General features: G+C 42.6%; 2 protein-coding genes across 8 annotated transcripts in view; one reads left to right on the top strand and one right to left on the bottom strand.

The window, feature by feature from the left end:
* Positions 1 to 9,985, top strand: part of megf6b (multiple EGF-like-domains 6b) — a 68,961-nt gene extending 58,976 nt beyond the window's left edge. Inside the window, exons 26-39 of the mRNA XM_027279444.1 lie at positions 278 to 406; positions 500 to 628; positions 2,178 to 2,306; positions 2,456 to 2,584; positions 3,784 to 3,912; positions 4,101 to 4,232; positions 4,319 to 4,447; positions 4,550 to 4,678; positions 5,225 to 5,353; positions 5,560 to 5,688; positions 6,641 to 6,769; positions 6,873 to 7,001; positions 7,552 to 7,680; positions 7,997 to 9,985. Coding sequence (XP_027135245.1) covers positions 278 to 406; positions 500 to 628; positions 2,178 to 2,306; positions 2,456 to 2,584; positions 3,784 to 3,912; positions 4,101 to 4,232; positions 4,319 to 4,447; positions 4,550 to 4,678; positions 5,225 to 5,353; positions 5,560 to 5,688; positions 6,641 to 6,769; positions 6,873 to 7,001; positions 7,552 to 7,680; positions 7,997 to 8,058 — 1,742 coding nt within the window. The 3' untranslated portion in view covers positions 8,059 to 9,985. The remainder of the gene's footprint in view (positions 1 to 277; positions 407 to 499; positions 629 to 2,177; positions 2,307 to 2,455; positions 2,585 to 3,783; positions 3,913 to 4,100; positions 4,233 to 4,318; positions 4,448 to 4,549; positions 4,679 to 5,224; positions 5,354 to 5,559; positions 5,689 to 6,640; positions 6,770 to 6,872; positions 7,002 to 7,551; positions 7,681 to 7,996) is intronic.
* The window catches only part of kcnab2a (potassium voltage-gated channel subfamily A regulatory beta subunit 2a), a 79,625-nt gene continuing 75,854 nt past the window's right edge, over positions 9,239 to 13,009 (bottom strand). For 6 of the 7 annotated variants that reach the window (XM_019260770.2, XM_027279769.1, XM_027279768.1 and 3 more), the window contains one exon: positions 12,869 to 12,958. In XM_019260770.2, coding sequence (XP_019116315.1) covers positions 12,869 to 12,958 — 90 coding nt within the window. Of the gene's footprint in view, positions 12,959 to 13,009 lie in introns of all 7 variants that reach the window. The other variant, XM_010731339.3, reaches the window with a different exon arrangement.

Genomic DNA, 13,009 nt, shown 5'->3' with positions numbered 1-13,009 from the left:
GACAGGTGCTGGCGTCGTTTCAATGGAATCAGATTCTCAGATGGTTCATATCAGTTGAAGCACCGAGAACATCTTTGTAACGCTGACTCAGAGTGGAACAAAAACACGCTTGGTTTCAAAGTTATTTGGGAAAACCCAGCCCAGTCACACATGAGAAAGCACTGACTTGATGTTCCCTGTGGTATGGCCTGTATCACTTACCAGACAGTGGAATTTCCACTTTTGATCAGTAGAGTTCATGAAGAGGTAAAGATATTGTTTGTCCCTCTCCTGGCAGCATGCCCAACCGGGTCCTATGGGGAAGGATGTAACCAAACCTGTAGCTGCCGTAATGATGGCATCTGCCACCCGGCCAGCGGCCGGTGCGTGTGCACACCGGGCTGGACTGGACCCAACTGCACAGAAGGTGAGTGGACACAACCCAGAGCAAAGTGATCATCTAAATGACAGGTAAACAAGGGGTCACACGGTGGTTTTGTCTGTGTGTTTCTTCTCCCAGAATGCCCTGCAGGGTTTTATGGAGCAGACTGTCGGCAGCGCTGTTTGTGCCAGAACGGAGCCACCTGCAACAAGACCAACGGAAAATGCACATGTGGCAGCGGATGGATGGGCACTGCCTGTGAACTGGGTAAGACCCTTGAGATGTTGATGTTGATGAGTAAGAGGTTCTGTATGTGTTACCGCACAACCACCATCAGATGGATCACGGAAAGGAAAATCCTCATTTATTACAACTTTGTACTCTTGGCTGTCATTTATAATAATATACACAAATCTGGGAACACTGATGTTGCTACAGCAACGTCTGCCACGGTGATAAACGAGATGACAGGTTGTAAACAGGCCAACCGTTTTATTACATTTTTGAAACTTTAAAACCAAAAGTGAGTAATATTTTTTTCACCGCAACTGCAGCAAGTACTGTAGGTGAACCAGGAAGTGAAAGATTTGTTCTCTCTCTTTTTTTCGCTTGCAAATAAATTTGACTTTTTAGAGATTTTTCCATATTCCCATATTTCAGTACAGTGTCATTATTACCAAAATGAACCGTGGAGAAAACTACAAAAAATAAGAAAACCAGGATTTCTCTTTAATAACCATGACTGCTGCTTCTTTTCACATGCAGACTCTTGTGCCTGGCTCTCCATAGAAGGTTTTTCTAACATTTCTTTTCCCATTTTTATTTTCCTCAATCAAATCAAGAGTCTAAGAATATACTCAGACAACTTTGTAATTTTTGGCTGAACTTGGGAAAAAAAACCTTGATGAATGAACTGTACAGTCAAATCAGTGCTTTGACCTTTACTAGATTCGTTCCTCTCTAAACTCTCGCTTTGCCGTGCACACAGAGCTGCACAATAAACTGAATTGCAAACATGAATCTCACGTCACAATTTTCAATAAATGTCGACAGCCAGTGACATCCAACCACCAACCAATCAGCCTGCAGACCAGATCTTTAACGTTTTTGACTGCACTGATGTATGAACATTTTCTTATCGAGGTGAATCTGTAATAACCTTATATTGTTTGACTCAGCTCTTCAGACTCTCTTCCAGTATCACAGCCTCGTCCTGCAAAGCCATCACAATGTTGGTTAGTCTGGAAAGAAATGCACAGGAATAACGTTACCTGAATCCTGGAGTAAATATTACAATCAGTGCCCTGGCCTGTGGTTGTTTTACTGTGAAATACATCAGTCTGACTTCACGTTGTTGCCTTAGCTCATTTGTTTTTGCATACAGTCTGGTTATTTGCTGGCAGAGTTTGTTCCTGCACCACATACGAGTCTGCCCTGTAAAAGTCTCCGTCGACCCGGCGATGACATTCCAGCTCGTTCTCCCTCTGAGCTCCACATTACACACTATCCTCCCTCTGTGCCTGTTACAACCTTTCCCTTTCGGGCTGTGCCAGGCCCGGCCCCCTCTTCATGCTCAGGAAACCTCTAATCCTGTCGCTGGAATGTCCTTACCCTCTAAATTCTGTGGCTACTACCTCTGATTGCCAACTCCATACTGTGTCCAACTATAAATTATTGGGGGAAAAAACAAGTTGCAGCCCTCAGCAGAAATAAGACAACGCAGGTTTTGCCTGTTGGTGTGGTTCACCTCATGATGTCTGCTTTCCTTCCCCTGTCTTGTGTTTCTACGTGTGTGTGCTGCGGTGTGTTTACACAGAGTGTGTAGTGGGTCGGTTCGGGGCGGACTGCCAGCAGCAGTGTGAATGTGAGAATGGCGGCCAGTGTGACAGGCAGACCGGACAGTGCAGCTGCAGTGGCGGCTGGATCGGAGAACGATGTGAGAAAGGTGAGCCAGTGAGTCTCTACTTGCAGCAAAAACTAATGAACCTACAGAAACTATGACCTCAGGGGAACTGCTGCACTGTGGAAACCGTTGGACTGGCGATATTGTATATTTTAATTAGAAAACCTCCAATTTTCACCTTCTCTGTGCAGCCTGTGAACCAGGAGTGTTTGGTGCCGGCTGTGAGGAGAGATGTCAGTGTGTGCACGGGGCTTCATGTCACCACGTCAGTGGAGAGTGTCAGTGTCCACCAGGGTGGAGAGGAAAGCTCTGTGACAAAGGTACAAAGAGACTGTGGTGCACTTGCAACACCTGCTGGACAGAGTTTGTCCTGATATTTGATTAATAGACTTGTTACATTTTCAAATGTCTGCATGCACGGCGAGGATTAGAGAACACTTTTACATTCAAAATAGTCTGACGCACAGGAAGCAGGTCATGGGTATAAGCCTGCCATTGGCTCTGAAGAAATACAAACAAGCCAGAGCAATTTCCCCCGATAAGTCATGCATGCGGTAGGTAAGGGTGTTGAGAGAGCTGGAGCCAGTAGAAAAAGGCATAATAAAAAACAGTAAATGATTAAAAAGATGTGCCACGAACTTGCAGCAGAGAGAGTGAGGGAGTATAAAAACTTTGATCCCAAGCCTGATGTTACTCCACAGATCTGTGGTTTAGCAGTGAAGTGTATGAACGGAGACTGTCTTGACAGACAGATCTGCCTTATTAAACCTCCTCTATGAAATGTTGTATCTTCGCTCCTCTGCTTTATTCCAGTTGTGGGTCACATCTCTCAGTCCTCAGTAGCTCATTGTGAAGTTGCTGTGGCTGCTTTGACACATATTTGAGCGCTGGTGTTCAAGCTTGCTGTCTGCTGTAGTGAAAAACGTTGTCAAATTGTTGTTAAACTATCCTGAATCCCAAAAAAAACATGAATATTATTCACAGTTGTGACTGACGGCCAGCGTCTGTGATGATAATGGATTCAGTCAGACCTTTCTCCAACGCTGGCACAGCATTTGAACACATTGTGCAGATGGCTCTGCGATTATTATTCTTGTTGTTAACTTATTTTTAGATGTTACACATTTATTTACTTGATATTGTTCATTCTAATGCTAATAATTGTAATTCTAGTACCGCTACCTCTGTCTAGTCTGTGTTTTTTTATTTATTGTGTGTAGTTTTTTTTTTTTTATCCTAACTGAGGGTCAAAGTATAGAAAGTGTTCAGATCCTTCTGAGGTGATCATCCATAATTTTGGGCAATATTAATTGACCTGATATACATTTTTATCAGACTTGTGATGGTCTGGGATTTCATATTTCATACATTAAACATAAAAAAACTATAAAAAACGAAGTACACTACCTAATTTTCATATAGAATTACAGACTGTCCGTCATGTACAAGTAGCATGAGGGATACGTTAAAGGGGAATGTGCAGAATAAAAGAAACCATCTCCTTCTGTTTTCCTTTCAGCGTGTTTGCCAGGTTCGTATGGAAACGGTTGCATGCAGCGCTGCAGCTGTGCTCAGGGCACATCCTGCCACCACATCTCTGGAGACTGCGGCTGTCCTCCTGGATTCACAGGAAACGGCTGCGAGCAGAGTGAGTGCTGCAGGACCGATTTCTCACAGTCCGTTTAGAAAATGAAGAAGCTTTGTTGGTTTTCATAAACTCATTCTTGCATTAATAAAAACACGTTGAATTTCACATTCATAATGCATCACAGAGCAAAAACAGCTCTAACAAACTGCACATGTGAACCCTGCCTCTCTCTCTCTCTCTCTCATCAGCTTGTCTTCCAGGAACATTTGGACAGAACTGTAACCAGGTCTGTCAGTGCTCAGAGACAAACCAGCTCTGCCATCCGGTGTCTGGATCATGTTACTGCGCTCCAGGTTTCCACGGCCCCAAATGTGACCAAAGTATGTGAAACTGAAACATCATATTTATTTTTTACTTAATTTTTTACACCTTTTTTAAAAGCGCCAAACCTCTGCTTTGTTTTTAGTCTGTGAAGACGGTCGATACGGTCCAAACTGTGAAAGAGAGTGCCAGTGTGACAACGGAGGGAAGTGCATTTCTTCCACCGGAGCCTGCGAATGTCCAGCAGGATTTATCGGAGCAGGCTGCAACATCAGTGAGTCAATTCGAAACCACCACGGTGACATGAATGAATTAGTAATAAATGTTATAAGTATGAGATAACGAGTTAATCCGGTGCGTGTCTCGGTGGCAACAGCGTGTCCAGCCGGCCGTTACGGAGTCGACTGTGCTCGGGTGGCGCTGTGTGGAGACGGAGCCCAGAATGACCCGGTCACCGGTCGATGTGTGTGCATCTCCGGACGCAGAGGAGAGAACTGTGGACACAGTGAGTTTACAGTTTACAGTTGCACCTGAATATTTATACACAAATCCACCTGCCCCACCATCAAACCTCCAACATATAAAATAAAACTTCAATAATTGGAGAAGGAAGTAAATAAAATCAATTGACACCCAAAATAATGAAAGTGAGGATCTAGAAGTCAGACCAGGGCAAGTTAAGTCTGAAATGTATCTTTACGTTTGTCTGTGTACAGAGTAGGCTTCATATGATGTCAGGAGTCATGTGATCAGTGAATCAGTCCCTGAGACATTTGAGATGTAACATAACAGCCATTTCTGTTTTACCTGTGACCTCTTGACCTCTATAAGTTTGTGAACTCTGAAGAAGATCATTTCAAGTTCGAGACTCCTCAAGTGTAGACTGTAGTGTCATCAAAGTCTGCCGGAGCAATTTTCATGTCTGCGTAAATTGTTTTTCTTTTTGTGCAACAATGACAGGCCAGAAAACGGCTCCTTGTAAAACGGTAAAAACAAACCTTTTTTATTTGTTTTAAAGAAGAGAAACTTAATTGGTGTTTTCTGCCCTCAGGCTGCCCTCCAGGCTGGTTTGGGGCAGACTGTGTCCAACGCTGTAACTGCAGTAATGGAGGAGTGTGTGACAGCGCAACCGGCAACTGTACCTGCAGTCTGGGCTGGACGGGAGCACACTGTGATAAAGGTGACAACACTCTTACTGCAGTGCAGCTGCTTCTGCTCATCATCACATACATGATCTGCAGTAACATGCTAAATGTAAATGTAAAGATTGTGTTAAGTCATATGATTGATTATTTTTTATTTATGATTTTCTGACTGTGTGTTTTGCTGATTTATTCCTCTCTCTCTCTCTCTCTCTCTCTCTCTCTCTCTCTCTCTCTCTCTCAGAGTGTCCTGCGGGCAGATTTGGTGCCAACTGCCAGCTGCAATGTAAATGTCATAATAACAGCACATGTGACAGAGTGACGGGAACGTGTCAGTGCGGTCCAGGCTACTATGGACATCTGTGTGAACACGGTGAGAGCTGAACAGATTAACACACACACACACACACGCGCGTCTTTAAGGACATTTATCAATATTTTAGGTCAATATATCTTAATAAAGACAAAATGTTTAAATAATTCTGATAAGTTTTATTTATGTAGTGGAAGCTTGATTCCTCACAGAGTTTCATTTAAAAACGCATTCATGAACAACGTCATCACACTAAGTGACGTTCGCCCTCATTACAATAAAAATGGGCACCATCGTTTATTTTACGTCAGTTCCACGTTTGCAAGAAAAACTAATTAAACCACCAAATTTATCTTAATTAGAGACTGGAAATCGTCCTCAGCAAATGCTTTAGGACAAAATATTGGATACTAGAGCGACAAACACATTTTTGTTTTTGATCTTTTGAAGGGATTTGTTGACTGTGACTCCACAAAGTATGACATATTATTAAAAACGGTAAAGATCTCTTAATGTGCCCGTTGTAGGATTGGGTATCTGTGCCAAATACAACTTGTGAGTTTTAGAGAAATATAAAAATAAAAATCATTCTTCATCTAACAAAAGACACGTTTATTTTATGTTAAATTCAAACACAAGCAGGTGTACAACAAGGATCAATTTTTTCATTAAATTAGAAGAGTGAACGTCGATACCAAAGAGGCGATGAGATTCAATAATTGTGCGGTGAAGTAATCAGATCTTTTGTTGATAGATGATGATAGATACTTTTCTTTGTCCTTACAAGCAAAAGCCTCACATAAATACTCAGATACATTAAATACATTATACAGTTGTAGCTGGTTTTAACAACCTTATATACAGTTAGTGAGTTTGTGGTTTCAAACATAGGGTCACAAGATAAATCTTAGCAGTTGTTTTGTATTATTCCTGTTAATCCTCATTTATCAATCCAGTGAGAACATTTTAAACCATAAAGATCAGTTTTAAATCTGGTGAATCTCCTCCTCAGCGTGTCCTCCTGGTCTCCACGGCTTGCTGTGCCAGCTGCAGTGTGACTGTATGAACGCAGCTTCCTGTCACCCTGCGACAGGCCAGTGTATCTGTCCTCCGGGACACCACGGAGCTCGCTGTCACAGAGGTCAGACAAATCACTGCTGATCACCCCGACACAATAACAGGATCGCTGCCATGTCGAGCCTAATTCATCGTGTTTTTGTGAATGTTTTCCTGTCCTCTCTCAGTGTGTGAACAGGGTACCTACGGTCACAGCTGTGCCAAGGTGTGCGACTGTGAGGACGACACTCCATGTGATCCCGTGACGGGAAGATGCCTCTGCTCCTCTGGGAAGACCGGACAAAGATGTGACATCGGTAACCTTCTTTATTTAAGAGCCGGGGAATTTACAAGTACCACGTTTAGAAGGAGACATTTTAGTTTTTTTATTCTAAAAGAGGAGAAACTCTGTTAAACGATGAAACGATGTTAAAGCAAACCTCAGGATGAAGTCAGCTGTCCATTAAAGGTCCAGTGTGTGTTGCACAGCCATGTTTCTACAGTAGCCTAGAATGGACAAACTAAACTCTGGCTTTAGATAGCGCATTTTTCATGCATTTCATGGCCAACTCTAAGTCATGTCTAAGTCACAAGACTAATATATGGATTGCGATTCAAAGAAACAAGCTCAGTTTAGCCCAAAACATTTGGTTAATAAAGCGTGTTGTACTGGAGAATAGTGTGACAAATAATTTAACTTTTGGTATTAAGAAGTTGGTGACCTTCATGCATTTTAAAGGAATAGTTTGACATTTTTGTAAAATGTGTTAGTTAAATATCACATCAACATTCTCATCTCTCTGCTAAAAAACAAATTTCCCATCTTCATCGGTCTGTGTAGTTTTATTAAAACCTGTTTCCTGTCAGACTGCAGAGCGAACCGTTACGGGCCGGACTGTGCAGAGACCTGCGAGTGTGAGAACGGGGCGCAGTGCGACCGACGCAACGGCCGCTGCAGCTGCCTGCACAGCTGGATCGGACTCTCCTGTCGAGAAGGTACAGTGAGGCTGAACCAGTAGACATCCCCCCTGTCCTAACAGTCAAACTCACTTCATTATTACATCCAACATGGACGGCAGGAGACGAGTTGTGCTGACTCTTGAGCCAGAGCTGAAGTGACATTTCAGCTGACTCTGTGAAATAAGAGTAAATAACTGGGCTGTGTGCTGACACAATTCAGTTACTGTCTTTGTTTGGGGCAGAACTGCAGAGGCTGCACTTCTTCTTCTTCTTCAGTGTCGTCTTTGTTCAGATCAAATGTGAATGTTGTGTGTTCGCTGAGCTGGACTAACAGCCCTTTGTGTTTCCTCAGGTGGACCTCCACGCCTCACCTCCAGCAGCAAGGGAGACTCACAACACAATAACTCATTATAGCACCGCCATCAAGCTGGAAAACTCCAACAAGAACTGGGACAGATCGGCTACTTTTTTGCTGAAGTGACTCAAGTGAGTGAAAGCTTGTGACAGCTGGAGGACGTTCATGGAAAATAGACTCTCGGATGAGAACTGTTTGGAAGTTTCATGTTTGGACCTGAGTTGGATGATAGTTTTTTTTTTTTCGTGCCAAAGTGTCCATTGAATTGTTGAAGCTCGTTTCACCAGCCTGACCTCATTGCTCCATCACCATTTTTGTGGTCAAAGTGGACCATCGAACAGGTTTTAGTCTTCAGGATTCAAAAACTACACCCGCAGAGTGCAGCGTCAGGAGATTTTGGTTGTTTACGGCACTTTTGTTCTCAAAATACCTTTTTGCAGGTACTGTATATAAAATAACTTCTAATTTTTTAAAGAACTTGGTGATATTATATCTCAGAGACATTTCCTACCGTGTTATTTGCCAATACTATGATGTTGTTTTTCAATCTATACAATATGAAGTACTACCCTCAGTCCAGTGGTGCTATGGTGCTTTACTGTACAATGAAACAGACTATGTCGATCCTCAGATTTTCAGCAGTAAAGCACAATGTTGACTAAATATATCTTAATGGACAGCTGGAGTTCATTTAAGATTACACAGCTAGTATTCATCTGCAAGGTTTGCTTCAAAGTTCTTGTGTTTAATTTCTTTTTGTTTTGTATATAAATTGCGCCATATTTATATTTCACACAGTTGTATACAGTTGAATATACCGAAAGTTTTAAAATGCATCACTGGATAAAAGAGACTGCCAAATCCACAGTCCAGTAAAAACCCAATTTTTTATATTTTTTTTTAAACACATGAATCCCAATAAAAGACGAAGACACAAACGTTTGTTTACCATTCTTATTTTATCATTATTTCATTTTCATTGAAGATCGAAGCTGTACATCCTGTCTAAATTCAGATTTCAAGCACAGTGCAGATAGCAACGCCTGCAAAAGAAAATTAAAAAAGAAAAAGAAAAAAGGCAGAGGTGATCACAACCAGAAATATATATATATACAAAGGTCAAACTATGTACAGGAGATACCAGGCTCTCACTACGTCATCTTCAGAGTGAATTCAGTCCACCGTTTCATTCACTTTATTCCTCATGATGCAGACACAACACAAAAAAAAAAATGCTTCTTTTTTTTTGTCGGCCTTGATACAATACTGATAGGAAAAATGCAGCATGATGAAAAAAATAAAAACAGTTCTTTGATTCTCTCTACTGCATTAAAGGCTAAAACATAAAAATATATTCTCTGTATAACCTAGAACCTTCTGTAAAATAAGCTCTATCCGTCGGCGGCTCTGGTTTCATTTCTGAACTAGTCATTAAAATGTTAGAACAGCAAATATGATGAAACTAGGACCACTTAAAGCATGAATTTCTCCTACACAGGCGAGGGCACTAGGTAATTACACTTCAGCCTTAAAACATTAAGAGTTATTTCTACAATGTGCAGAAACCTTTCGAACACCAGGAAGGTCAGCACGGAGTGAAATAACACTGATGGTCAAACAAAATGCACAGCGATACCGATTAAGGGACAAATCTGACATTTTGGGAAAAACACTTGTGCGATTTCTTGCCGTGAGTTGATGAAAAGATTGACACCACTCTCGGTTTTCTGTAACAGCTCATTCCTCCTCAGGGTCACGATCCCAGCTGACACTGCCTGTACAAGTTAAACAGTTCAGTGAGGTGACAGTGCTAACCACTGCAGCACCCTCACTCTCGTGTCTCTGCTAAAAATGAAGCTGCTGGTTAACACTTTCTGCTCCGTGACTGGTGTGATGTCGCCCCTGTTTTTTATGAAAAATGTGGGATTCTAGGCATGGTGGAAGTGACTGTCTGGAGGCTACGCAGTGATTTGTTTTACCCGCTGTGGATATCACTGTAACAAACAAAAACAAACATGTTGCAGAACACCGTCACATGCTCCTTTACACAGTGTTTAGAAACTGGCACTGACATGGCCACAGCAAGAAGTCATTTGTTGTTCTGCCAGTGGATCTTTATCATTAGGGTTTAATTCAGGTGTTGTAGGAAATGATTGCCTCGGCTTAGGGATATGTTCGGATTCCGGTTAAAGTCATGAGAAACAAAGTTTCTTTCCTAATTAGTGAGCTTGAGAGGAGCTTGTACTTGGATTTTGTCACCTCAGGACTTTGTGTTTTAACACAGACACGAGCGTGGTGTCAATCTTTTTTTTTAAACCGTCGGCGAGAAATCGAATAAGGAAACCTTTCCTTAAGTCTCAAACTTCCTCCCCACTCCCTGCAGATGAATATATTAAGACACAGGAACTCCACATACGAAACCAACTAAAACTTCTTTGCTTATCTTTTTTTTGTTGTTGTTGTCTCTTCTAAGAAAACGTCAGCTTGCGCCAGTTTTATTCACTCAGACACAGCAAATCAAACGTATACAGGGATCAATTTATACAACAGGCTAAAGCAAGGGATTAGTTCAGTTGTCCCCCCCTCCCTAACACACACACTCACTCACACACACATAAACAGATCAACAACAGAGACATTAAATCATTTCGCTGTTTAAAAACCATTTTTTGGAGGAGAAACGAAGCACACTAAACCTCATCCGCACAAATCCCTCACAGTAACGTTCACTTTGATTATCCCTTAAACTGAGAAGCACCAACATCTCATTCGCATCATCATTCGCACTAAATATGACAGTTCTCTTAATCTGTACTTTTTTTTTTCTCTCCTTCTGCTAAGAATCAATAGTTTATCAGCTGTTAGTAAAGACTGGATATCTACATGTGTTAGTAAGCGGAGTAGCATCACCTTACTCGTCCCGTAGGTACTGTAGGCTGGGTGAAGAGGGTCCATGCTTTGAGGATGTATCACATGCCTATCCACTTGTGCTTAAATCACAGTAAGAGAGCACCCAAAGGAGAGAGAATGATATAGGGTGGCGTCAAATTTTGCGATAATACTTCTGACACGTCTCAGGTCGTACGTCGCCTGAAACGAACCTTACCGTTCCTAAAGCAAGTAGCTGTACTATGCATTCTGTATATGAAGGACGTATTTGTTAACTAGTATAACAGCATTGTCAAGTAAAGATATATATGGAGTAAAGTCCATACCATAGATAGATAACAAGCTGGACAGCACATGCGTCAAGATGATGATTATAATCTTGCAGGAAGTGAGAGTGAAACCGTGTCGTCAAAGAGAGATGATGAAGAAGAAGAAGAAGAAGAAGTAGAAGGAGGAGATCTTTGGCTCAAGCCACGCTAAAAATGTCACTGGTCCTCCCCAGTGTCCACGCACGAAAGAAAGACAGACGAGTAAATACAACCTCCTGACCATGTGCACGCCAACGCACGACTAAAACCACCTGCTCTGTTCCCTGAGCTGCTGCCACTCACTGATTAACTGGACGCACGCACACACATACACACTATCACACACACACACACACACACGCACACACGCACACACACCACCTCTTCCTCTCACAACAAACACCACTTCCCCTAGTCAGCGTTCCCGTGTATACTGAGCACATGAGGCCAGTCGGCCAAAGAAAGGGGCCGAGCTGCTCGTCCACGCTAAAAGCCCACAGCGCAGTCTGATGCAGCTGTAAATAAGGCAAAATACCTGAACACAATTTGATCAAAGGAGAATTTTTCTTTCTTCCATGAGATGTGGAGCCAGCACTGATACGACCACTTCATGTACAGTTAAGAGGTTGGGTAACACAGTGAAGCACGACTCTGCGTTTTGATTTAACATGACTGCAGCTCCTAGAGTTTAGAGAGAGAGGTTGGTGGGGGGGTGGGGTGATGAATAGATAATCTCTTCAGTGGCAGACGAGTTGCCCTGACACATCATCACGGACGGTTGGGATGATGGAGGAGGAGGAGCGTCTCCATCCTCCTCATCCCTGACGTCCCGGCTCAGACAGCAGGAGCGTCTGAGCGTCGGGCTGGACAAACGTACTGCCAGTGAGGAGGACACAAAAGGGAGGACGAGGAGAGGGGATTATCAGGACATATGATTCTATAGTGCAATGGCTGTGTGAGATAAGACTACCGTAATACCCGTCCTCTCCCCTCCTTTAAACTACCCTCCACGCACCGATACTGACAATACTAAAGTGCTGATTGTTAAAGCCCGCGAAGGAGGCTCGTACACTGATAATGTCGACAACACAAACAAAACGGTTTGTCAGAGAAACCTTTGACGCACTCAGTACAGTACACACATGTTTTGTAAACAGAACGTCCAAGGAACAAATGCATGGCTATGGTACATGTGCAACAGAGTAGTTCTCGTATATTCATACAGTATGAACTTAATCTTCCTTTTAGTTGCATTCAGTTTTAGAAAAACAAAAAGCAAAAAAAACAAAACAAAAAAGAAATCTGGCTGCTAAGCAAGCGTGTGCTTATTTTTTTTAAAAAGATATTTTTGTCTACGGTTTTTTTAAAATACGTTCAGCTGAATTGAATGTATAACTGATTTTAAGTATGAGCGCATATCCCTAACCTCTCTATGTCTTTCTTTGTCAATCCCTTCCTTTTTCCCGTTGGAGGTGACTGTATTTTTTCCCCCCCTTCTCTTATCTTATCCCTGTGACTCTAAATGAGGTGCCCTGGGTGGCCTTGGTGTGGCCAGACTCATGCGCCAGGGTCTCACTCAGTAAAAGCTCAAGCAAACAGAGGATCAGGCAAAGGTGGGGCGCTGCGGCTGCAGCCCGGGGTGCAGCCCTGCCGGGCGGGGCCGTGCCACGCGTTAGGAGCGGTAGTCCTTTTTACTGTACGGCTTGTTCCCCAGGATGCTGTCCACCTCGTGTGTGATGGACGACGACAACTTTGGAAGAACCTGCGAGAGGGGAGAGACACAAAAGGTGACTTCTGTTTTTTTTGTTTTTTT

This window comes from Larimichthys crocea, chromosome VI (genome assembly GCF_000972845.2).
Source record: "Larimichthys crocea isolate SSNF chromosome VI, L_crocea_2.0, whole genome shotgun sequence".
Classification (NCBI taxonomy): Eukaryota; Metazoa; Chordata; class Actinopteri; family Sciaenidae; genus Larimichthys; species Larimichthys crocea.
The sequence above is the reverse complement of the archived record's forward strand: the minus strand, read 5'-3'. Positions and strand labels throughout refer to the sequence as shown.